A 23,892-nucleotide genomic window follows, 5' to 3' on the forward strand; every position below is an offset into this window, starting at 1 on the left:
GTGGGCGTCGCCGCTGGAAGGGGCCCGTGGGGGAGGGGGCCTGGTGGAAGTTCCCGTCTGACTGTCCCTTTGTCAGAGGAATGGGAAGAAAGGTTACCCGCTGGAGGGGACAGTCTGAAATGGTCCTGGAGGGGAGCGGGAAGGGGAAGGAGCCTGGGGTTGGGGGGGGTCTCCTGTGGTCCCAGGCAGTACAGCGTCCCCACCCCAGGCTTGAGGCCAGCAATTCAGAGTGAGACCAGGAGGCCTGGCCACCTGCAGCCCCATGGCCCTGGGCCTCTGCCTTGGGGCCCGCAGACCCGCTCAAAGTGCTTGCTGTTCGGTCCGGTTGAACTCCGCCCTCCACTGCTGCATGCTCTTGACCGAGCTCTTCGGTGCCCCAGCACCTTCGTCTGTGACACAGTGACGGTGACCTCCGCCGAAGAGCGTGGGAAAGGCCACAGGTGGGCTGAGGGCACCAGCACAACAGCTGTCCCACCGTGGGCACGTAGTGTCAGCTCCTGTTATAATTCCCGATTAGTTGCGGACTGGCTGCGCCCACCGAAAGAGCCCCTCTCTCATCTTCCGCGCCCCTCCTCACTTCTTCACATACTCCAGGGAACATGGCACATACCGGCCACGTGGACATTGCGTGGCCCGTACACGCCTTTGGCCAGACAATTAACTACTTCCTGAGCGTTGGTCTGGTATAAGCCGCAAGATCATCAACACCAAGAAGGAGGCAAAAACCAGACGCAGACATCGGCCTATTTCACCAGTACCTTCCCCTCTCCGGTCCCCCCCCGCCCCCCCCAACATACACACTCTGATTCCGAGCTTCACTGCAGAGTTATAAATAAAATGGGCCATTTGTGCTTCCTCTGCTTAGCAGAAAAACATCTGAGATCGCGGACAGTAAGAGGCACAACAGAACGGAGTCACTAAAATAAGAATAAGAAACGTGACCGGACGACCAAGCTGGGGGGCTCTACAAGAGACCCCGGCACCGTGGAGAGCCGTGCACTCCCATCTCTGCACTTCCTGAGGTCGGGGGAGTGTACCTACCTTGCCGAAGACGGCATTGCTAACTTTGCAGGCATATATTTGTCTAGATGAACTGTGGGGTGTTTTCCTCCGTGTTTTCGGAAAATGGCATGCCCGTTGGCTCTTCAAGACCCAACTTCCTCTGGGCTGGGTGGCAGGCGGTCACTGGTGAGAGCCGAGAGCCTGGGTGGTTTTGCTCCCTGCAGAAGGCCCAGTGATGGTGAAAAGTGGGGGGGGCTTCCTGTCCCTGGGCTAGTTAGTAGTGGTGTCATGGGACGGGGGCATCCAGCCACCCTCATAGCGACAAGGCGGGAAGACTGGGTATCAGGGCCCCTACCAGCAAAACTCCAGGATTGTCTGAGGTGGACAACTGTCCTTCGTGACAAGCCCCAGAGACCCCTTTCCCGGGTGACGAGACGACAGGATGGTACAGGGAGGGGCCGGCCTGGCCCCATTCAATCGGGGCTGTGATGTCACTGCAGATTCTGTAATTGGAAGGATCACGTGGGGGCCGAGCCCCACGTCCTCTGCTCTGCTCCTGCTGACTTTGCTTCCTGCCCGTGGGTCTCTGAGATGCCCATCCCAGCAGGCACAGCAAAGGATGGTGTCCTCGTGAAGGAACCTGGGTCCTTCAGTTGCACAGGCTTCTCCAACACCCAGGACGCACGGTGATGTTGAGCACATTCGTATTTCGAGAGGGCTTCATGGGCTGCGAACTGCTGTTATGGGAGCCACCGAGAACACAGCTGGGCTGGCGCCCAAAGCCACTCTGCCAGATGACAAGGACGTGTCTTGAGATGGTGCTAATTCTCGGGCCTTGATTGCAGACGAATCGCTTTCCGCCTTGATTAAAATGGGAGCTTATGGGTGCTAAATGTGGCTGTCGCTACAAATTGACTTTGATTTACATTTGGAATGGGTCGTCTTGTCCCCTTGCTGTGCACTAACTCACGTGGCAAGATCTGGATTTAATTTTTTTTTTTTCCTTCCGAGAGCTATTCAAGCACCCGGGGACTCTGAGGCTTGGGTGGGTTCAAATATGGGGGCCCTCCCAAATCCCCAACAGATGGCACGGCTGGTCCAAGCACAGGGCATCAGAGTCTCAGAGACCGATCCGAACACAGGAGCCGTCCATCGAGAGTCAGAAGACGGGCATGGCTGGGTCCCAGAGCACTGCACCCATGTGGTCTGGTCACCTCTTCCGCAGGCCCTCCAGACCTCAGGTAGAGCCTTGCCCTGTGTAGACGCTGAGATGTGAGGTCAGACACTACTTGGTTCTAAAAACAAAAGGGTCGGTCTTCAAAAATACGGTAGAGATAGCCTTCGAGCTATAGGAAGCAGAAGCTGCCCGAGATCCTTTTAGGGAGCAAGGTGAGAAATAAAAATAGATCAAGCAGGGCATTTTATAATTAAGCGCTCAGGGGTTCGGTGCCACCCACAGACGTGTTAGGAACGCAGAGGGACAGAGGGTGAGGTGAGCAAGTCCCTGGGTGCTCCCGAGGGAAGATTTAGGTGCCCTGATGGGGACAAGGGGAGCTGTGAGTGAGTGGAGGAGAGAAGGAGGGGCGCTCCAGGCAGGAGAGAAGCCAGGACAAAAGTATGGAGGGCAGCAGAGAAAGGTGCGTGCGTGTGTGTGTGTGTGTGTGTGTGTGTGTGTCCATGTGCCTGTGTGTTAGTTTCTACTGCGGCCGTAACAAAGAGTCACAGATGGGGTGGCTCGTAACAGAAACTTACTCTCTTGCAGTTCTGGATGCTACAAGTGCGAGATCTGGGTGTCACCGGGGCCATCAGCAGAGCGCACGAGGCTCTGGGGGGCGGGGGGCGGGTGCGCTCTGCGCCTCCGTCTCAGATTCTGGTGCTGCTGGATGTCCTTGGAGTTCCTTGGCTTCTAGATGCATCCTTCCAACCCCTGACTCCACCCTGACTCGGCCTTCTGCTTGAGCGCACGTCTTCATGGTGTTTTCCTCTCTGTGCGTCTGTCTCTGTGCCCCTTCTCTTCTCATGAGGACCCAGTCATCTAGATTAGGGGTCCCCTTCATGACCTCACCTTAAGGAACCAAAGACCTTATTTCCAGAGAAGGTCACAATCACAGGTGCCAGGCATGTGGCTTCAGCATCTCTCTCTGGGGGACACAACCCACATGGCATGCTTATGGGCCCCAGAGGCAGGCCTGCCCACCTCTTGGGGGAAATTCTGCCGGGTAGAACTGGGGCATGGGGCCGGGGGAGACCTCAGGCAGGTGGGGCTGGAAGTCTGGGAGGGGGCTGATGTCGCGGCAGCCATCCGGGTGGCCGCGTGGGGCTCCTCCCTGGGAATCCTCGTCAGTGTTGGTGACGTCAGCGATGGGAGGAGAGGTACCACGGAGGTCATGACCAGCCAGGGGAGAACCCCAATGCGAGCAAGGCCATGCCAACTACGGCAGAGAACTATGCTCCTTTTGAGAAACATGTTGCTGGGAGAGGGGACACTTGACCTTGGAGCACGGACCGTCCACGCACTTGGAGCTGCCTCCTTGCGATCTAGGTCCTGTGGGACCCACCAAGTCACGAAGTTGAACACACCGGCAGCAGTCCATTACGAGAGGGAGGTGGTGCATTTGGGACAGAAGCTGAGCAAACCGTAAGACTCCACCAGCGCCCCTTCCCCAGCTGACTCCTATGGCCATGTGGGTAGCGGAGCGTCCTGTCTGACCCGCGTGAGGGGCAGATAGAAAAATCCAAGCTGCCTCGACAGATGGCCATCTGAGTAATCTGAACGTGTTTAGCTGTCGCGTGACCGTCATGACCCAGGACAGCCCTGAATGTCCCAGGAGACAGCTCTTCCCCGTGGGCAGGGCTGTGACCAGTACAGCTGTTCATCCACGCATGTGGCCGGAGAAGGAGACTGAGGTGAGGATACGCCCAGGCGCCTGGACAGCGGCCAGTGGTCCGGCTGGCCGGTTAGGGGTCTGCAGGGTCAGGGACAGAAAGGTCTGGGTAGAGGCGTGTGGAAGGACATACGGGAATGGTGTACGCGAGGTGTAAAGGTGTCGGAATCACACGTTATGGTGCCCACCAGAGGCCACCCACCGCGCAAAAGGCGCTGAATGGCCAAGCGCGCAAAATGACTCGCTGGTCGATGGCAGCTAGCCTTTGTCACCAGGCACCTTGGGACTGGCAAGATGGGTACATGAGTGGCAGAGAAGGAGGCTGTGTGTGGGTCTGACAGGATGGACTCCCATTTATCGAGGACGATCTAGCCACTGCCACCTCTGAATTTCCAACCAGTCAGCAGCTGAGAACAAGGCTGACCCCAAATATGGCGTTCTTCCTGGAGGAGACCATCTGCTTGGTGGCAAGGCAGCCATGTTAAGCCCCTTACACCTCGAAAGGGCCAGCGGTTCATCCTCACGTGGACAGATACCTATTCTGGGTGTGGCTTTGTCTTTCCTGCCCACAGAACCTCAGCCATCAGCACCATCTGGGGGCTTATGGGACACCTGGCCAGGCATGGATTCCACATGACATAGCAGCCATCAGAGGGCTCACTTTACAGCTAAGCAGGTGCAGGGGTGCGGCCATGACTGTAGGACGCACTATTGTATCCAGAAGCAGCCAGCCCCACAGAAAGCTGGAGTAGCAGACTGAAGGTGTCCCTGGAGCTCGGAGGTGACAGCACAGGGGGCTGGGAAGGAGCACCCCACACATGCTGTGTGTGCCTTATTCAGAGGCCTCTTGGTGGCACTGTGTCTCCCAGAGTTAGAACACGTGGGCACACGGGCCACGGCGTGGAAGCCCAAGTAGCCTCCTTACCATCGCTCCGTGACCCGTGCTTCCTGTCCCCGCGACTCTGGACTCTGTAGAGCTAAAAGTCTGGGTCCCAGTAGGGGACACCCTCTTGCCAGGGGACACAGGCAGGGTCCCATTCAACTACAAGCTACAGCTCTCACCAGGACACTTTTGGCTCCTGTCCAGGGCCCAGTGGGTGAAGAAGGAAGTCACCCTCTTGGAGGGTAAGTTAACCTTGACCAGCAGTGGGAGGTAAGATGCTTTCAAACAATGGGTGGGGGAGGAAGACACGTGGAAGCCGGGGATCCATGTGGCTCCCTCCTCATGCTTGCCCAGCGTGACTTTGGGCCCTGCGACCCTGCCTGAGAAGGGTCTGATCGTAAAGGACTCAGAGCCCTCAGGACAAGGTTTGGGTCACATTACCAGAGAGGCCGTTTAGACTGGATCCTGTGGGGGAGGGGGCGGGATGGGCACCCACGTGGCCCCAAGACCAGAGGCAGCAGTGGTGGCTCACGGTTAATCCCATCCTTCTTCTCCCAAGTCTCCCTAAAGGTGAGAGGAGAGGCCCCAGAAACCACAGGGGCGCCACTCCCTACACGTGCACAGAAACGTGCTTCTGTGTGTCACAAGGAGGGATGCGGTGGTCACGGAGGTGGCACCCTACTGTCCTTCCCAAGGACAGCCTTGACTGACAGCCCCAGAGCCTCCGACTAGGCTTCCCCAGTGCACCTGCACCGAGGCCATGCCCCTGCGGCCATCCCCAGGCAACGACAGAACACGTGGGGTCCTCTAGCGGGCTGTCCCCGCCTTTCCTCTGACGGGCGACTTGTGTGTGGCAAGGCCGCATGGTCTGGGTGTGAACTGTGCTGATCCGAGGCTCTTCCTACCCGCCCCCTTCCGCTCTCCTTCCCCAGGTGTCCGACCTGGGCTGTGGTCGGAGGCTCTCCCCACCCACTCCTGCTCGCTCCCGCCCGATCCTGCACAGACATTGCCCCCCGTTCAACGTCTTCCATGTCTAGTTCTGTCTTGGCATCCACCTCCCCAAGGATCCGAACTGACACAGATATGCCAGCAAATGAGAGCCTCTGAAGTTACTGGTTCTTTGTTTAAAAAGGAAGAGAGAGATGCACTGGGCAATCCCTGGGGCGCAAGCAATTCAGCCTGAAACTGACCCCAGTTTTCATTAACCAGGGTCGATCAGAGCCACACCGACTGGCAGGTGAGATGTGGACAGAGGCTGACGTGGGAATTTCACCCTGCCGTCGGCAAACGTTTTCACGGGATCTTTTATGTGCCTCTCCAGTGCGGACGGTTTTGCTCGGTACTTGCACAAGTATTCCGTGGTGACATCGGTAATTCTGCTCTTCACAGCTCACAAGGGGCCCTCAACGTTCAAAAACGTTTAAAAGGAGTTCCAAAATATCTCGAGCAATAGGAACATCGTGAGAACAGATGCAGATCTTCCCAACGGGCTATTCCAACGCTGTTTTTTGCGGGCTTGCTCTCCGCGAAAGCGGAACAGAGGAAGAATATGAGGCAGGGCATTTTGTGATCTCTGGTCGCCCGAAGAGTAGCCACTTTGTGCATCTGGACTTAAAAACACAAAGAGATGCTAGGATTAAAAAAAAAAATTGAGGAAAAATAAACCAAAAGGAAAGTGGCCTCTTTTCCATCAGATCTTGGTAATTCTCTGAATCAGATATCTGACCATTTCTATCAAGCCAACAACCTTTCCTTCGCTGAAGGAGCAGCCCACCTCCTAGCCCGGGGGTATCTGGTTACAGTGCCATGGGAGTGTGACCAGGAATAAAAAGGACTGAATTATGCCTGTCAAAGTAAATGACCCACGTGCGCTTGATGATGCTGGGTCCGGGCTTCTGTAATCACTGTTTTTTTCTTGCTCAGGTAACTTGAAAAATTACCAGTGGACCTTGATAATCCCAGTCATTAGTAAGCTTAAGCAGGCTTTCTTCAGTTACAAAGGGCAAAGTTCTTTTCCTATGGGAGAAGATTTATGCACTCCAATCCCATCAGAGACACTCGTCCGAATCCCCAGAGGGACAAGAATATCCGATGCCTCTGCTTGAGTTGAGCCTCTGAAAACGGCCCTCATACCCCACAAACACCGTGTGGAGTCAGGAGGATGCCCACCCACATGGAGGGTGGGTCTTACCTCATCGGAACCTCCCATTCCCACAGATATTCAGAACGGGCTTGGGAATAAATGCCATAGTCCTGTAGGTCCTCTGGGAGGCTGCTGGTCATGAGGGCCAGGGCTACCTGACCACAGCAAAGAGGTTGGCCAAGGGGCAAGGGGGTTCAGGCTGTAACAGCTAGATAACAGGCACTTTTATCAGCTACAAACTCTGCTTACACAGCCTTCCCTTCCTTCTTTGCTTCTCTCCTCCCTTCCTGCCTTTGTCTTTTCCTCCCCACCCTGCTCTGGAAAGAATAACAAGATTAGGTTAATTAAAAGAGAGAACTTCATTAGCTAACATCTTGTCTTACAAGAGACAGGAATCCAACTCTATCTTAAGCAAAGATGGGAATGTTGTTGGCTCAGTGGAAGAGGGAGAGGAAGAAATGGTCTTGGAGTGATGGGGACTAAGGGTTCCATGTCCTCCCTTCCCTAATTCTCGAGAGCTGTACTCAGTCCCTCAGGCTACTGTCCCCTGAGTGGGCGCAGCTCCAGGTGGAAGCCTTTTAGCACTGGGGTGGGGAGGGAGAGGGCTTGGTCAACTCCAGTTAGAATCCCAGGGAAGGGCTCTGATTGGCTCCCCAGGACCAACGCCCCAAGGGAGGCTGGTTGTGATTGGCTGAGCTGGTGGGCAGGGACCAGTACACTGCCTCAGAAGGGCAGACCCTGCCCACAGGGGAGCCAAGTTCCCCCAAAGAGGAAGATATAGCAAAGAATGAACACCACACATGTGGGTGGGTGACGCCTTTGATGCTCTGTGCTCTGGCCACCCGTGAAAGACACGAGGGTCAGTTCTGGTACCCACAAGGAACAAACAAACCAAGAGAATTTGGAAGAAAGACCACTGTTCCTGGTTTTAAGACCAAACAGGAATTTCTCTCTGGGGATCCTAACACGCGTCTTTTTTATGTTTCAGACTATCAACTCCCCACGTTGGCTAGCCACACTCAGTCCTGTCCTTAGTAGTATAGAATCCTCTCTGACAGGGGTTCAGCACAGCTCTAGTTGGAACAGTTCTCGATAGAAGCAGCTTTCTCTGCGGGGTCTCGTGCCCTCCTTCTTGGAACGCTACCACAAATAACTCTATGGCCCCTCTCCCTCTGGGGTCCTGGTCCAAAGCCCACCACGCTTTCTAAAATCCCACACAATCCAACTTCTGCCTTAATAAAAATTCCTCTTTCCACTTGGGCCTTATGTAGTTTCCCGTTTCCAAGCCTCTGACTCATTCCCCTGTTGTCCAATAACGTAAAAGTTGCTCCGGAAAGACATAGAAAGTCAAAAACCCTAAACTCACATTTGCATCCCATACAGCATAACCTCTCTTCAGGGACACTTGGGTGCGGATGTCACGTTGGTAAGATGGAAAGGGGACATTCCCCATCACTGGGACTCAGACAGGCTTTCAGCCCACACAGCCGGCGGGTCGCCTCAGCGGCCAGCTCCGTGGGAAGCGGCCACGCTCTCCTTCCTGGTGATCCCGGGGCACGGGCTGTCCCCGGAGGGCGTCCTCCACGGCCACACACACGTTCTGGTGCGTGACAGGCAGGCACGATGCCTGCATCTTCGATGGCCCGAAAGACAGAGCCAAATGTACAGCTCGTTGTGTCTCTGGTTCCCAAAATACTTTCCAGGAGAAGGATCAGAGGAAGGGCCAGATCCGCAGGTCTCAAGCTTTACAGGTGCACACGGCCTACCCCAAACTGCCCAGGCAGAGCCGGGGGGAAGAAGCCCGGTGCCTGAGGGCCACAGGCAGGTGCTTATACACCTCCCCACCCCCCAGGCATTCTTACCCCGCGTTGACCAAGTGGTTATGCAACGTGCGCCGCCCGGGAGTGGCAAGGGTAGGTCTGAGTCCAGAGCCCATGCCCTGCCCACCGCACTTCTCTGTACGTGACAGAAAACCTCAGCAGCCATAAAAATAAATCAATAAAACAAACCACAGGAAAGGGGGAAAATCCTGCATGGAAAAAAAAAAAAAGCAAGATAAGGGAAGGCAAGAGACAGACTGGGAAGAAATACTTCCAACCCACCACCCCGACGAGGGGCTAATTTTGTCAGTATACAAAGAGCCCCTGTCCGCAGATAAGAGAAAGCCTACGGCCAGCAGAGAAAGGGCCCAACGCACAGACAGATGGTTCACCGGAAGGTAACTGACAGGAAATACCAATGCGCGAACGAGACAATGAAGTACTAAACGTAAGAGGTGCTGCTTTCACCTAACAGATTAGCAAACATCAAGAGGCAGGAAAAGCTACTCACTCTGTCGGTGAGCCCAACGGGACAGGCCCTCGGTTGGCGGGAGTCCCCGCCATCCATCTAGGGACAGACTGCTGGCCTACTGCGGGGACGGTGCACGCGGGCTTGGTTCCAGCAACGGTGCGTCTGAGCGTGTGTCCCTCGCGACACCACAGTGTGTGACATGACGTGCGCACGGGCCTTGCAGCCCCGGAGGCAGCCTGCATTTCCATCATTAGCGGGATGTCCCCTGCGGCCCCTCTGTCCTCAACGCCCCCGACTCCTCCTACATCCGGGGCGCCACCGCTTCCTGTTCCTGAACAAACCAGACCCGCCACCCACCCCCAGCTCCCTGCCCCTTTCTCCATGCACCCCGCTCCCCGTCCCACAAGGGACCGTCCCCCAGCCCACGTAGGCTGAGCGCTCGGCTGGCACACCTCACCCCTTTTCCCTGCTTCAGGGATCCGCTCCCACCGTTTTCCTTCTCTCTTCCGCACCAGGGATTAAGCACTCCATCTTGCTGGAACATCCTGCTCCTTAAACACCCGCCTCTCCTGTGCTGCCAGCACGGAGCCTGCTTGGGATCCTCTCTCCCTCTCTCTGCCCCTCCCTCCTCTCAATAAATAAACAAACATTTAAAAAAAATCCAACCTGTCCTGACCCACATTGCTCTCCCCACCACCCATCTCTGCTCCCTGTTCAGTGTGGAGCTCCTGGATCCAGCTGTGCAGCATGAGCCACGGCCACGACCCTGTCTCCCATGAGCCCTCCCCAGGAGGCCGCTGCTATGGGCTGCGGTGGCCGAACCCCATGGTCACCTCCCAGTCCTGTTGCTTACAGTGCACCTTCCTTGACGCCCTTCTGTCTCCTGGCCGCCAGATCCTCTCTCAGTTCTTCATCATTCATGGAGGTTCGTGTCCCTAACTTCTAACTGGCAGAGGGTCATGGGGGAGCGACCCTGACCTCTTTACTGTCTACACTCATGCCCGGATCTCTTCCACTTCCAGCCTGAAATGCCCGATGGGAGGATGTCACCGGCCAGATGTCTCCCCGTGGCTCTGGTATTTTCCCTCCGGTATCCCACAGGAACCTCGGACTTACTGCAGCCAAAAGGAGACTCCCTGTCCCCCCAGCCTCTCCCCTGCTAGGAAATAGGATCATTCCACTTGCTTGGGCCCAAACTATCACAGCCATATGTCACCCGTTTCTTTCTCTCAGACTCTATGCCCCATCTCTCAGCAAATTCTGGGGATTCTGTCTTCAGAATACAGAATCGGAAGCTGCTACTTCTCACTACCCCGCCTCCCCCGTTGTGGTCTGAGCCACGGTGTCTCTTGCTTAGATGAGTGACAGCTGGTTCCTTCACTTTACCCTCTAAGCACTTCACAGAGCCACCAGGCCAGTCCTTCAGGATGGGAGGCAGACCACGCCATTCTGGTTGACCTCCAACAGCATCCCATGTCACTCAGATGAAGCCCCACCTGTCCCCCCGCCACCCCCAGCCACTGCCCTCCTGACCTGTCCTGGGATCCTCCCCCACAGCTGCCCGCCTTGTTCCCTCGCTCGTGTCCCTCAGATTTCCGCTCCGATGTCCACTGGGCCCTTGGGCCATGGTCAGGGCGGCCTGGCAGCAGCCAGGCCCCTGAGGGAGGGTCTGGCCAGTGGCGCTGGAGCCACAGAGGAAAGAAACGCTCCCTAAAGCAAAACAAGGCAAGAAGAACTGTGGCCTCCCTCGTGCTCCCACATTCCAGTCTCCCCCACTGCCTCCCAGTGGCCAAACCTGGCCAGACAGGGAGTGGGATCAGTTGGCAAAGGATCTGGGGACCAAGGTTCCGGGCAACACAGAGCCGGGCGGGACAGAGAACGGATCCCAGGGCAGAGGCAAATGATCACACAAAAGCACACCCCCTGCAAGAGAACACCTCTCCCAACAAGCTGAAAAACCAGTCTCTTATGAGGGCGTGGTCAGAATGACAGAATTCTCTAGCTGTCTCCCTTCTCGGTGAACGAATTGCATCAGTTTCTTAAGGCTGCAAAGGTAAAGAAAAGATTTGGAAGCAACGATCCAACCAAGACTCTTGAAGCTCCAGCCGTCCTCGCATTGTAGCCAGAGGACCGTGGACAGCGTGCCGGGCTCGGTGCTGACCGAGTGAGCACGGCGTCTCCGCGTGTGCTCTGTATCAGCACTGAGCCCTCCACGCAGCCCCGCACTTCACGTTGTCCCCAGAAACCCTGCATCGCCGTCCACGAGGTTCTGGGAACTCCCTTGCATCCCGTGTGAGTAAGCTGCAAGGACAGCAAAATGTTCTCCCAGGCTGCCCAAAGAACAATGGACTTTGTAATCGTGCCTTACCTTTTTCCACCTAGAGGGTAAAACGCTACAGTGAGTAGGGACAGAAAACAAAACGAAACAAGGTAAGGCCTTTTGCGCAATGGTGCGTTGGGAGTATGTGTCGCAACGATTCAAAATGACCTTTCGCAGGTCCACGGCATGGAGGTTTACTTGGGAAGTTTCTCTCTCCGCGTCCTCTCCCCAGACCTCATGCAGCTCTTTGGAGTTATCGTTAGGAACATCTCATAAAATATCTTTTTGGCCCCCAGGGCACAGAAGGGTGGTCCAAAACCACTAGGTCCTTGACAGCCTCCCGGCACATCCAGAGCCCTTGAAACGAGCATAAAGTGCTAAGGTACAAAGACGGGGATAGGCCCTGGAAAGTGTGCGCACTTTAATTCCAGGTGTGCTCGGGCCCTCTGGGAGGGACACAGCTTTCTCTGAGAGTCAGGCTGGAAATCGTACACCGGCATTAAGGGTTGGATGTCAGGAGGCCAAGGTCGGCACACACCTGAAAACCCAGGGCACGAGCTCTACTCTTGAACACTCCAAATCCCAAGGGACTGTCAATATTATTTTTTTTTTCTGGAGCCTTGTTCATAACAGGCTTCTAGAGGCCGGGTCTGGACCTCAGCCGCAAGTCCCACAGACCAGTGGTTCACACTGGGTGCTGCTAAGCACCCCCTCGTGCAAGTTAATGTTCCTATTTGTACTGCAATGTATGAACTTTGGGGCTGGTGTAATTACCGAAGTCATGTTGTTTGCTCGGGGAAATTACTATACTGAATTTGCATTATTTAATCATGCCCCAGATAGGTGAGTGACAGGTCACAAATCGGCCACAAGCCATATTCAGATAACGGTGGTATTCTGCGTTTCCCTGGGTTAATCTGTATGCCTCTAGCGTGTCCGAAGCTCAGAACTGCAGCCCAGGGAGCCCAAACCCATTCCCTGGATAGGAGGAAACGCTGGATCACCAGGACAAAAGTCACACGGCCATGCCGTAAGGCAGTTATGAAAGCAGCCACTGGCAGAACCAAAGACTTGATTCCCAACTAATGCTGTTTACGTGACTACTACCCTTAGTCAAGGAAGGGAACATAATTGCCGGGATTACCTATTCTCTTATGTAGCCAACAGACGCCTCTCGGCGGCCCAGCGCTGCGGGCCACACGCACCCTGCTTGCTGAATCTGTCATTCTTTAGAACTGCTGAGTGTGCGTTTAGGCACAGAGCCGGTCAAGACACCAAGCTATTCTCTAGGGGAAAAAAAAGGGAACAGCAAGCCTGTTCTTTGGGAGAATATTGCCACAGAGTTTACCTTTATCTTCATCCAAAGTACTTCTCGGGTTGCGTGAGCAGGACGACCTACGGTTGGCCGGCATTATGGATGGAGAGCCATCCGAAACAAAAATAAAGGGGGTGGCTTGGGTGGGGGTGGCACGCTTTTTTGTCTCTTTCCAGAGGGCCCTGCAAATTAAAATCAATGGACAGAAGTTAAATGGATATCAAAGCCCGCTCCGACAGCTGGTCTCAGTTTCCCTCCTCCGTAAGATGTCTCTGAGGGTTCTCCTAGGGGATTTTCATAGAAAAAATTGTGGTACAGCCATCATGTGTGGTGGGAAATGGGGTTAATAACATCTTCTCCCGTAGATGTACTAAAACGTATAAGACGCCCCAGCACGGGCACATAGTAGCTTCAGCACCTCTCATTATTATCAGCCTGGACAGATGATGCCCCCAATGGAAACATCTCCAATAAGCTCCTGTTCTCTGAGAAGCACTGTCCTGAACCATCTGCGGGGAAGGACCAGAGGTCTTTTTGTTTACTTGTTTTTAATTTTTAAAAATTATTTTGCTAAGTTTATTTATTTTAAGAGAGAGAAAGTGAGAGCGAGGGAGGGATAGAGAGAGAGAGAGAGAGAGAGAGAGAGAGAGAGAGAGAGAGAGACTCCCAAGCAGGCTCCACACTGTGAGCTTGGAGCCCAGTGCGGAGCTCAAACCCTGTAACCGCGAGATCATTACCGGAGCCCAAGCTGGACGCTCAACGGACTGAGCCACCCAGGTGCCCCCCGTCTTTAATTTTCAATTCACCGGGCAATGATACTTCCGAAAAGTTAAATAAAAAAGCGATGACCGAGGCAATAAAATCAACAAAGATGTACAAAATATACAATCAAGACAAAATACAAGAGTCCGTTAAAGGGGCCTTAGCAATCTTCCAAAGATTCTCTCACAGATGGGGGAGGAAGTGACATGCTCACGGTGCCAATAGTAGACCAGCGGCAGTGCTGGGACAGGACTCGAGTCATGCCCCTGGAGCCCGCAAGGTGGGTCCCCCCGCACCCCTCAGTCCTGGTCGGCCTCCGTTTCTCACCCTTCCATCCATCAGAAGGTCAGGGCCGCACCAGAGGGAGGCAAATGCAGTCTCTGCCCTGGGTTAAAATTCAAGGGAGTGCCAAAAAACCCAGTTATCACCATAAGTAATGTTTCAATGAGGTTATTTTTTTATAGGCAAGGTGATGCTGCGGTAACAACTAATTATCAAAATCTCAGTGGCCTGACCCACATCAATCAAGTCTGACACAAGCTGTCCTCCCCTTTCTTACTGTGCACCATCCGGAACACATGGTCTCTAAGATCAGAGCAGCAGAGGAAAAGAAAGCTGAGGGAGAATACCAACTCCTCACCTCTTGACCCGGAAATAATTCCCACTAAATCTACTCCCATTTCATTGGCCAGAATTAATTTCATCCTATCCTAACTGCCAGAGCACTGGAAAATGTAGAGAATCACACAGATATTCGGTGACCCAAGAGCCTCTGCTTTACTCTTGGTGTAAGGGAATATATGTGTATATATATTACATATACTATATGTAGTATGTTATAAACTTATTGTGTATGAACTTAGGTATGTAAACTTTATATTTTATATACGAACTTTATATAGATTACATATAAACCTAATATGTAAGATTATTATACGTACAGACTTGTTATATATATATATGATATATTTATACATTTATTTATATATATAAACTTATATGTAGGTACACTTCATACCAAAAAAAGTCCGAACTTTTCATAAAGACAGGGTCAGTAAAAGTGCATAAGATTATTATACATATAGACTTGTTATATATATATATAAACTTATATGTAGATACACTTTATACCAAAAAAATCAGAATTTTTCATATATATATAAACTTATATGTAGATACACTTTATACCAAAAAAATCAGAATTTTTCATAAAGATAGGGTCAGTAAAAGTGCATAAGATTATTATGCATATAGACTTGTTATATATACTTATACATATATAAACTTATATGTAGATACATTTTATACCAAAAAAAATCAGAAGTTTTCATAAAGACAGGGTCAGTAAAAGTGCATGATTATTATGCATATAGACTTATTATATATTTATATATATAAACTTATATGTAGATAAACTTTATACCAAAAGAAAGTCAGAATTTTTCATAAAGAGGATCTGTAAAAGTGCTGACCTGAGCAATACTAGAGACAGGCAAAAGGCAAAATCAGTAATGCTTGTCTTCATTTAAAATTTTGAGCGTGGGTGGCTCAGTTGGTTAAGGGTTCAACTTCAGCTCAGGTCATGATCTTGGGGTTCGTGGGTTCGAGCTCCGGGCAGGGCTCTGCACTGTCAGTGTGGGGCCTGCTTGGGATTCTCTCTCCCTCCCTGTCCCTCCCCCACTCGTGCTTTCTCCTTCTCTCTCTCAAAATAAACACACTTAAAAAAACGTTTTAACATTTTGTATATTCTGTTCAGCATAGATTTTATTGCATTATTTTTGCAAAGGAAGTCATAGATCTGCGCGTTCAGCAACAGTCAGTGGGAAGGGTTTCCTCGACACTGCTGCTTGGCAAGCCACAGGATGGGGTTTCGGAAGGCACCCCAAAGCGAAACATTCAGAAAAATTCCATTTTTAAGGCTTATTTATTTTTGAGAGAGAGAAGAGAGAATGAGCAGGGGAGCGGCAGTGAGAAAGGGGGACAGAGGATCCGAAGCAGGATAGCACAGAGCCCGATGTGGGGCCCGAACCCACACACCGTGAGCTTGTGACCTGAGTGGAAGTGAGATGCTTAACTGACTGAGCTACCCAGGCGCCCCCTCAGAAAAATTCAATCTTAAGACTGCACTGATTGGAAGACATATGATCAATTTATCATATCTTATCGGAAGGAAAAACAATGGGAAGCTTCCTCTGGCACCGTCCGTAAGAAACACCCAGATTTCAGAAATATTAACAACCACAAAAGGCTCTTAAAATGCCAGCAACATGGTAAAACATTTTAATTTAGGGTTCCCGGGCACTAAAGTCTGCACTCCAACAAAATAAACTCAGAGAACAAATCAATTTTATTAATGAATGACTGGGCATAGGTACACGGATCAACTGACCCAAGTACCTATTAAAACAACTGCTAACCACTTCCCATCACCAGGCACAGGGCCCAGGCAAAGCGTTGCGCAGTGGCTTCCTGGTTCTGAATCCCTTCCTGGTTCTGAATCCCTTCCTGGTGGCTCGTCTCCACTTCTCTTGCCTGTCTACTCGCCCCTGCCCACCCGTCCATCTTTCCTCCCAAAATCAGTTCTCATCAAATGGAGTGACTTGCACGGCCTGGCAAATTATTACCGCGACAGGGATTAAACCTTTAAGCAAAAGGGGTGAAATTTAAGTGACAGTTGGGGAGTAATTTTGAGTGGGTAAGGGTGGGCTCCCTTGGTCACAAAGGTAAAGCCCCCTCTTCCTTTTCAACTAACCAGGCGTTTAGGGGAATGATGTGGTCTTAGGTCTCCCCCACCAACCAGTCAGAAAAAGGTCAAAGCCTGAAATTCCACACCTGTGGGGCCGGGATGGCCACCGGATTTTTGAACCCAGACTAGTGGGCTCCAGAACACTTAACCTTCGGTCAAGCAAGGCGTGCTCTAGGATTTTCCAGTCTGGCTTCGTTCTAGACCGGAGAGCAGGGGAGAAAGAGAAGGAGGATTAAAAAAAAAAAAAAAACCCATGAACCAAGGAACCCCCCAGACTGCAGGGGATTTTAGACCAGATGATGGAACGTGGATCGGAAGGAGAATAGGAAAGATGGCTGAAACACGGGGCTTCTGACTGGGTGGGAAGCGCCACCTAAGGGGGTCCCTGAAGCGGGCTAATTCCTCCTCCTCTGAGTGGGGGGAGGGGGCACTCGGCGAATCTCCGCATCCGCATCCGGACAGGAGTTGAGGCTGCGTCCTCACCTTCTTCCTCTGGGTAACCCTGATTTTCTGATTACGGGGAGAGGTGGAGCTGACGTCAGCATTCAAGGCGCTGGAGTGATTTTGGGAGTCACTTCGTCCTCAGAACCTAGAGCTAGAAAGGAGGCGGCTCCCTACCCAGCATTCACCCCTCTTGCGGCCGGGGGCCGAGGTCGCGCCATCCTGGGGCCCTCGGAAGGGGGACGCCACCACGGACGCCCCCGGCCCTCCGCTACTGGCCGTGCTACGGTGGCAACGCAGGGGCACGTGGAAGCCTCGCCCGCGATTTCCGCCCCCGTTGATTTCCGCAGTCCCAGCAAGTCCGCGTTTGGGGCGGCGCGGGGCTGCGGCTCCTGCGCCCGCACTTACCGCCGCCCCTCTGCGCACCCCTCGGCGCACCCGAGAAAAGCCGGGTGTCAGGAGGGTGGGGTGGGGTGTGAACCCCGCTCCCCGGTAACCCAGACCGCTCTCCGGGCCCGCACGCCGGGTGGGGAGGGGCCCGGGACCGCGGTTTTCCCGGAAGCAAGTGCGGGTCAGTGCGCGTCCCGCCGCAAGCCCCGGCTTCCGCCGCTGCGGGGTGGCCCGGCAGGGCGCGGCGGCGTCGCAGGGGGCTCGGGCCAGGAGCCAGACCCCGGGGGACGAGATGCTGCGCAAATCAGCTCCAGGCCAGTCCCGCGCCGCCGCGGCCGGGAGACCCCGCCCGCCGGGCAGGCGACAACGTGCGGCGACCCGGGGGCGGCACGGGGAGCTGGCGAGCGGCGTGCGCCGTGCACTTCCTGTTCAGTGCACGCGGCCTTCCACCGCCCCGAGCTCGCCCAGCCTGCCGGGCCGCGCCGCCCCTCGCCGCCGGCTCCCTGTCCCCGGGACGCGGCGCGGCGGTGGGACGCAGCGGGCGCGCCCTCCGGCTGGCAGGGCCGCGCCAGCCGAGCCGCCGCCCGAACTTCGGCGCGCAGCCGAGCGGGGAGCCCAATTGCCGGGGCGTTCGCGTTTGCGCCTCCTCCTCCCTCCCCTCCGCCCCATCTCGCCCTGAAGGGGGACGGGCCGAGTTCCAGGCTCGGGGCTGGTTCATTTTGCGGCCCAGGATTATATTTACACACACACTGTCCCACTCTCGCCAGATTGTCCGCTTCGGCGCAGGCACGGGAGGGTTGTTTTCCAAAGTACCGTCTTTCCCTGCACCTGCCTTTCAGATCACCTCTGGGAACCTGTGGGAGGAGCTGACAGGGTGGACGATGTTGCTTCGCTTTGCAAAAGGAAGAAAACTTTGTCACCCAGAGGGAGACCTCTGCCACGCGTAACCCGGAGAGAGACCAAGAACCAGGACAGGCTTTGGCTTTGATTTTGCATCGATGAGCCCGTAAGGAGGAAGAGGACACGTGAACTCAGCGCACACGCCGACCGCCATCCTCCCCGGTGGCGGCGGCCCCAGGTACCTGCGCCACCTTCCCTCCCCGCGGAAGTCCCCACGCGGTGTCTTCGGGGTGGAAGGCTAATCATCAAGAGCGCGCGGCTCGAGGCCGACGGCGGGGGCCGGGCGAGGAAGGAGAGGACCGAATTGCAGGAACGAGTTACCCGGAATTAACTTCTGGTTAAAGTTATGGGAAGCTCGGCCATGGACACCAAGAAGAAGAAAGATGTTTCCAGCCCCGGCGAGAGCAGCGGAAAAAAAAATCCCAGCCAGAAGAGGCGTTCGCTGCGAGTGCACATCCCGGTGAGTGCCAGCAGCGCGGTGCCCGGCTCCCCACCCTCTCCCGGTCGTCTATCCCGGCGCCGAAGCGGTTAACGCGGGACGCCCCGCGCGCGCCGTGCGTGCCCCTCCTGTCACTTTGGGCCGCCCGGGGATGGGTGGCGGCGCGGGGTCGAGCTGGGCCGCCGATCCCGGGCTCCATCTCTCTCGGCGACCGTCAGCGGGGGCGCGGGAGGGGGCGCGCGGAGCGGCCGGTGGCGGGCTGGGCGTAGCCCCGGATCCCGCCTGGTGCGGGTGCTGGGGGGCGGCGCGTAGTGTTGTTTTGTTGAAAAAGGACGGTGTGGACTGCGCTCGGGGGAGGTGGAGCCGCGCGCGGCTGCCGGGGCCGGAGGGGCGGGGCAGTGGGCGGGGACAGCGCGCGGGAGGCGGGGCGGGGGGGGATGTGTGTGGCTGTGTAGTTGCGCCCCGAAACGGACCTTCCCCCTTCCCAGTTCCCCTCGGGGTGTGCCTGGGCCCGGGGCGCCGTGGGGGGGGGGGTTTCCTCTGCAGCCATTCCTTTTGCCTGTCCTCGGGAGCACATTTCGGGCATTTGGGGGTTCGGGACTCCCTAACGCGTGCGGAGCTGCCACGAACTTCAGCCCCGGCCACGCCGGCAGCCCCGCCCGGACTTTGGCGACTTCGATCGGTCTGCGGCTCGACTCTGTGCAACTGGAGGGAGCGCCGGGAGGGGGCGTGCGCCCACCCTGGGTTTTGGCTACCCAGGGGAGCCGCGGCCTTCCCCAGCGTCCCCATCGGGAAGTCAGGTGGTGGGGCGTACGGGCACTCGAGAGAACCCCCCAACTGGGTCACGCCCCTGACCTCCACCAGCCAAGTAAATGTTTGTCCAGATACACGGACGGACGGACGCACGCACACAGGCACAAACAGACACACAGAGCGGTGGGCTCCGTGAAGAATGTTGGTTCTCTCCCTGGGGACGTTTAGTTCTCTCTCGGGGGATGACCGGTTCTGGGCACCGGGTGGGAGTGCGAGGTGAGTCCCAACCTCTGAGGACTGCCTCCGGCAGGGCTGGGGAGGGCCTGCTGGCCTCTCACGTCCCCCCTGCGAATCCCCGTTAGGCACTTTCCTTAAGTGTTTGTTGAACAAAGCCTCCCCCCCCCCTTCCCTTCCGTGTGTGCGTACACTCCCGCCTTATAGCGACGTTGAAATAAAACAATTCACGGGAAAGCTCTTGCGAACGTAAATAGTGGAATGAATGTATGGTTGTCACATCTGCATCAGGGCAACTGGTTTTAAAAAGAGAGACCTAGAGAGAAGAAAATGACACTGCCCAGTGTCAGGCCATATTGTACCGAGGCGGACTGGTGAGGACGGTTCCAGATGCGGTGTTGGGTGCTCTGGTTGATGGCGAGATCAGGGGTGAAAGAGAGGGTCTCTGTCTCCTTCCTTATAGGGCTTGTATTTGCTGGTGGGACCAGCAGGGGCGAGCTTCTTCTCGTTGACCATCTAGTAATTGCCTGTTGACCGCTGCACCAGGTTGGTGAGAGTCATACTCTAGTTGGGGAAATATGGCATTCAGACAGATGCTGGCACATGACCCAAGGGCATCCGATGACCGGTGCTGACAGCCACTGCTTTCAGAGGGGAGAGAGGGGGAGGGGACAGCGTACTGACGTGTTCCGAGAGACATCTGACCCAGAGGTGGTAGGCAGGACAGAGCCACGTGTGAGAAGCCTGGATTACTCCCACCAGCGAACCAGCTGGAGCACCTCCATGAGTTGGGGGTTGGATGATGGCTTCCGGGTACAGCAAAAGGGCCCCTTCTCATGGAAGAAAGGGTGTGGGAATCAGAAACGGAGTGAGGCGCCATCAAGGAGGGCCCTGAAGTAAGCTTGCCAGATTTAGCAAATAAAAATTTTGGATAAACAAGGAATAACTTTTTAGTACGTGAATGTCCCCTGCGCCATTTGGGATGAACTTGTGCTGAAAATATCATCCATCGTTGTCTGAAATCCCAGCTTGGGTGTCCTGTATCTTTCCGGGCAGCTCTCACTGGTCCAGTGCACTCTCAGGAAAGAGCCCTCGTGAGGTCCCCAGTGTGTCCACACAGCTTGTCTCTGCACTGAATTGGATTGAGTCCGTTTTGGACGTGATTAGCCCCAGTCTTTCCCCCCATATCTGGTGCATAAACAGAACCATGACCTAGGGTGTCGGGGTGTTGCAGTCACGGTGAACCTCCCTCCCAGGCTCTGATTATCTTACCGTCTTTACCCTCCTTGCTACCAAGAGCACCTGCTGTGCCCTGAGACACCAGAATGGGGGATCCATTTCCGAGGTTGCCCTAGGGCCTATGGGTTATAGCAGGTAACAGAGACCTGGAATCACGAACTATAGTGACTGATGAACTGAACGCGATGAAGGGAGAATGGCCCTTGGGCCTGATGGAGGATGAAGCCTGGCTTGGTTTTAGTCCCTTCCTTAGGTGGCCGGGCTCACCCCTTTCTGGCAAAGGGGACGGTGGGAGAGAGGGGAGGAAGGGGAAGCAGGAGTTCGGACTCCTCTGGGGGTTGCCCGGGGCCTGTCAAGGAACGAGATGGGCGCCATGTTTAGAATCGTGGTGGGTTGGTGCCTCGCCCTGGTTCTCTTCCCTCAACCTTCCTCCCCAGTGTAAAGCAGGAATAATGATGAAGGTGGTGGGAATGGTTTTGGAAAGTAACTCCTTGGAAGCCTAGCCGTGTGTGGCATTCTGCCAGAACTTTGCCAGAGAAACTGTTGTCTGGAGAAGGTATATTCTTTTTTTTTTTTTTTGGTACTGGAAGAAGCAGCTTCTCTACTAATGCTGAAATTCATATGTGCCAGACCTTTTTAAATTGATAACTGTGGACCGGCATACTGTGGGTCTTTGGAACTGTTTAGAAGCCAGTGATAGAGCAGGAGGCCATGGGGGAGGGAAGGGCTTCAGAGAGGAGGACTCTGCAGGAGCCTGAGGGGACACCGAGGCAGGCCTGCAGGAGCTCAGGCTCCAGGCAGTGGCCCGGTATTTACCGCCAAAGGAAGGCATGGGTCCCCGGGCCTCCTGGGAGAGGTGCTCCAGAAATCCTTCACGGTCGCTGGAGACACACTAAAACTAGAGCCAAGAGTAGCTGGCTGGTCGCAGAAGGTTGTGAACACAGCACTTGGCTCGGGCAGGCCGGTCACTCGTGATGGCTTTGCCCGTGGAAGGAAGCCTGACACTGCTTGAGGCCCAGCACCTTCTACACGGGGGATGCGCCTGTGACTTGCATGTGACCAATAACCTCCATCCAACCACTTCCACTCTGTTCAGGGACCCCAGAAGGGGGGTGGGGCATGGGCTGGACGCAGGCAGGACCAGAGCCGCCCTTTCCCCCCCCAACCGCTCCCCGGGGCGTGGAGGACCGAGGGCCTAGAGTGCTGGCTGCCTGTCACATCACTGAAATACCGCAGCCTGAGCCTCAGTGAAAGGCAAGGGATGCCACGCAGTACAGGGAGGGTGTCGCTTTTGTTCTTGGCTTTGGCCTTGGTCAGTTTGTACCCCTTGAACAAGATTTGTTGAGTAGGGCTTTCAGGCAGGGTTTTCTGTGGTTCCTGGACCAGCTTAAGTGCAAGCACCCATTGTTTGTTTACTACATAAAATCCTGAGTAACAGCCCAGACCTACTGAGTCAGAATCTCTGAGGAGTGGGACCATGGTTCTGTGTTTCTGGTAAGTTCTCCAGGTGTGTCTTATGCTTACAGTGGTGTAAATATTAAAATGATTGTTTTTCAACTTCCCCAGTGTTAGTACTGATCTGTTTCTTCTACCCCTGTGAGTTATTCTTTCTACCTGTCTATCTGTTTAGGTATCCATTCATCCATCTGTCCATCCACCCATCCATCTACTTACGTATCTGCTTGTCTGTCTATCTATCTATCTATCTATCAATCAGCTATACATCCATCCATTCATCTTCATATCTGTCATGTATACTTTTCCAGTTGGGAAGAGATGTCCTTGGCTACTGACTCTTGAACAATGGTAAGATACTTCTGGCTCCCAAATAAATATGGAAGCCCACATCCACCCCCAGCCAGGGTAGCCCAGTGCGGGCCAGCCTGTCCGGGCACAATGGAATGTTTCTTGATTCTGCCCTATGGTGCATCTTGGACGCCCTGAGCGTAGGCTCTCCTAGGGCCCAGAGTATGATATCAGGACACTCAAGCTTCAGGCGAAGCTCCCCAGCGATGGAGTCTCCAGAACTGTCCTGTGGCTCCAGGGTTTGTAAATGAGGGCGGGGTACCCCTCCTCAGCTTGCAGGATGTGAGTGTGGCTGACTGGGGAGTGGGCTTCCTGAAGCGTGGGCATGGCACGTTGGCTGAATGCCAGGAAGGCACAGTCGGGCGCCGAGCCTGTGGAGGGAATGGGCGGGAAGAGTATGGATAAAGAAGTCCCCTTCCTTGTGGGCTCTGCCCTGTGGCTTGTGCACACATCTCCAGGGACCAGCTCCCTTAGCGATATAAGCAGAGCATGCACAAAACTAAGGGATTTGCTGAGTCACCGTTCCGTGCCCTGGGGTGTGCCCTCGGGCTGGGATACACCCTTATCTCATCCCCCCACCCCACTTCTCAGGTGGCCCCACTGAGAACAAGCACACCCCCCCCCCATCCCAAGGTTGGATGACAGGTGGAAATGGAATGTGACAGCCCAGCCTCTGCTGCCCGGTGCTCGCTGGGTCCTAGTACCCCATCTGTGGAGGGGTTCGAGACCCTTGAGCAAACCAGGCTCTGATGACCTCTGCAACTATGGACGTCATGGAACATGATTTCAGCAAGCGGACATCTCTAGTACTCACGTAGCAAAGACAGAAGCAGCCACCCGATATGGCTCGAATGCTCAGTATCCCGTCTTCCCACATGTTAGGGTTTTCGTTGCTTTGCAAGTATCTCCCCCGCCCTGCTTGCTTTGAGCTGGCCTCCTCCTGGGGTGAAACCCAGCAGAGCTATATTCTACTGCTAACGTCCAGCCAGAGGTAGGACTTCTGAGGTTCCTAACCCCCAGATGGACTGAAGGAGCACGGAAGCACTTGGCCCTTACCTTCTCACCCGCTCAGACCTCATCCCGTAACTTCTAATTTTTTTTTAATGTTTTTTTTTTAATTTTTTAAATGTTTATTTCTGAGACAGAGAGAGACAGAGACAGACAGAGCATGAGTGGGGGAGGGGCACAGAGAGAGAGAGGGAGACACGGAATCTGAAGCAGGCTCCAGGCTCTGAGCTGTCGGCACAGACCCCGAAGCGGGGCTGGAACTCATAAACCGCGAGATCGTGACCTGAGCCGAAGTCAGAGGCTCGACCGACTGAGCCACCCAGGCGCCCCATTA

General features: G+C 54.7%; 1 protein-coding gene and 1 long non-coding RNA gene across 5 annotated transcripts in view; one reads left to right on the forward strand and one right to left on the reverse strand.

Annotated features, from left to right (window-relative positions):
* Nucleotides 1–5,874: 5,874 nt before the first annotated feature.
* On the reverse strand, nucleotides 5,875–14,756 carry LOC113596733 (uncharacterized). The gene is made up of 2 exons (XR_008296546.1): nucleotides 8,776–14,756; nucleotides 5,875–7,121 (listed from the first exon to the last, which is right to left on the reverse strand). It is a non-coding gene; the product is annotated as an uncharacterized LOC113596733 (long non-coding RNA).
* A 2,895-nt stretch (nucleotides 14,757–17,651) lies between these two features.
* The window catches only part of PRKAG2 (protein kinase AMP-activated non-catalytic subunit gamma 2), a 258,595-nt gene continuing 252,354 nt past the window's right edge, over nucleotides 17,652–23,892 (forward strand). For 2 of the 4 annotated variants that reach the window (XM_027051160.2, XM_053217843.1), the window contains exon 1: nucleotides 17,673–18,539. In XM_027051160.2, coding sequence (XP_026906961.1) covers nucleotides 18,426–18,539 — 114 coding nt within the window. In that variant the 5' untranslated portion in view covers nucleotides 17,673–18,425. Of the gene's footprint in view, nucleotides 18,540–23,892 lie in introns of all 4 variants that reach the window. The other 2 variants (XM_027051158.2, XM_027051161.2) reach the window with 2 other exon arrangements.

The sequence above is a fragment of the Acinonyx jubatus genome, chromosome A2 (genome assembly GCF_027475565.1).
Source record: "Acinonyx jubatus isolate Ajub_Pintada_27869175 chromosome A2, VMU_Ajub_asm_v1.0, whole genome shotgun sequence".
Taxonomy (NCBI): Eukaryota; Metazoa; Chordata; class Mammalia; order Carnivora; family Felidae; genus Acinonyx; species Acinonyx jubatus.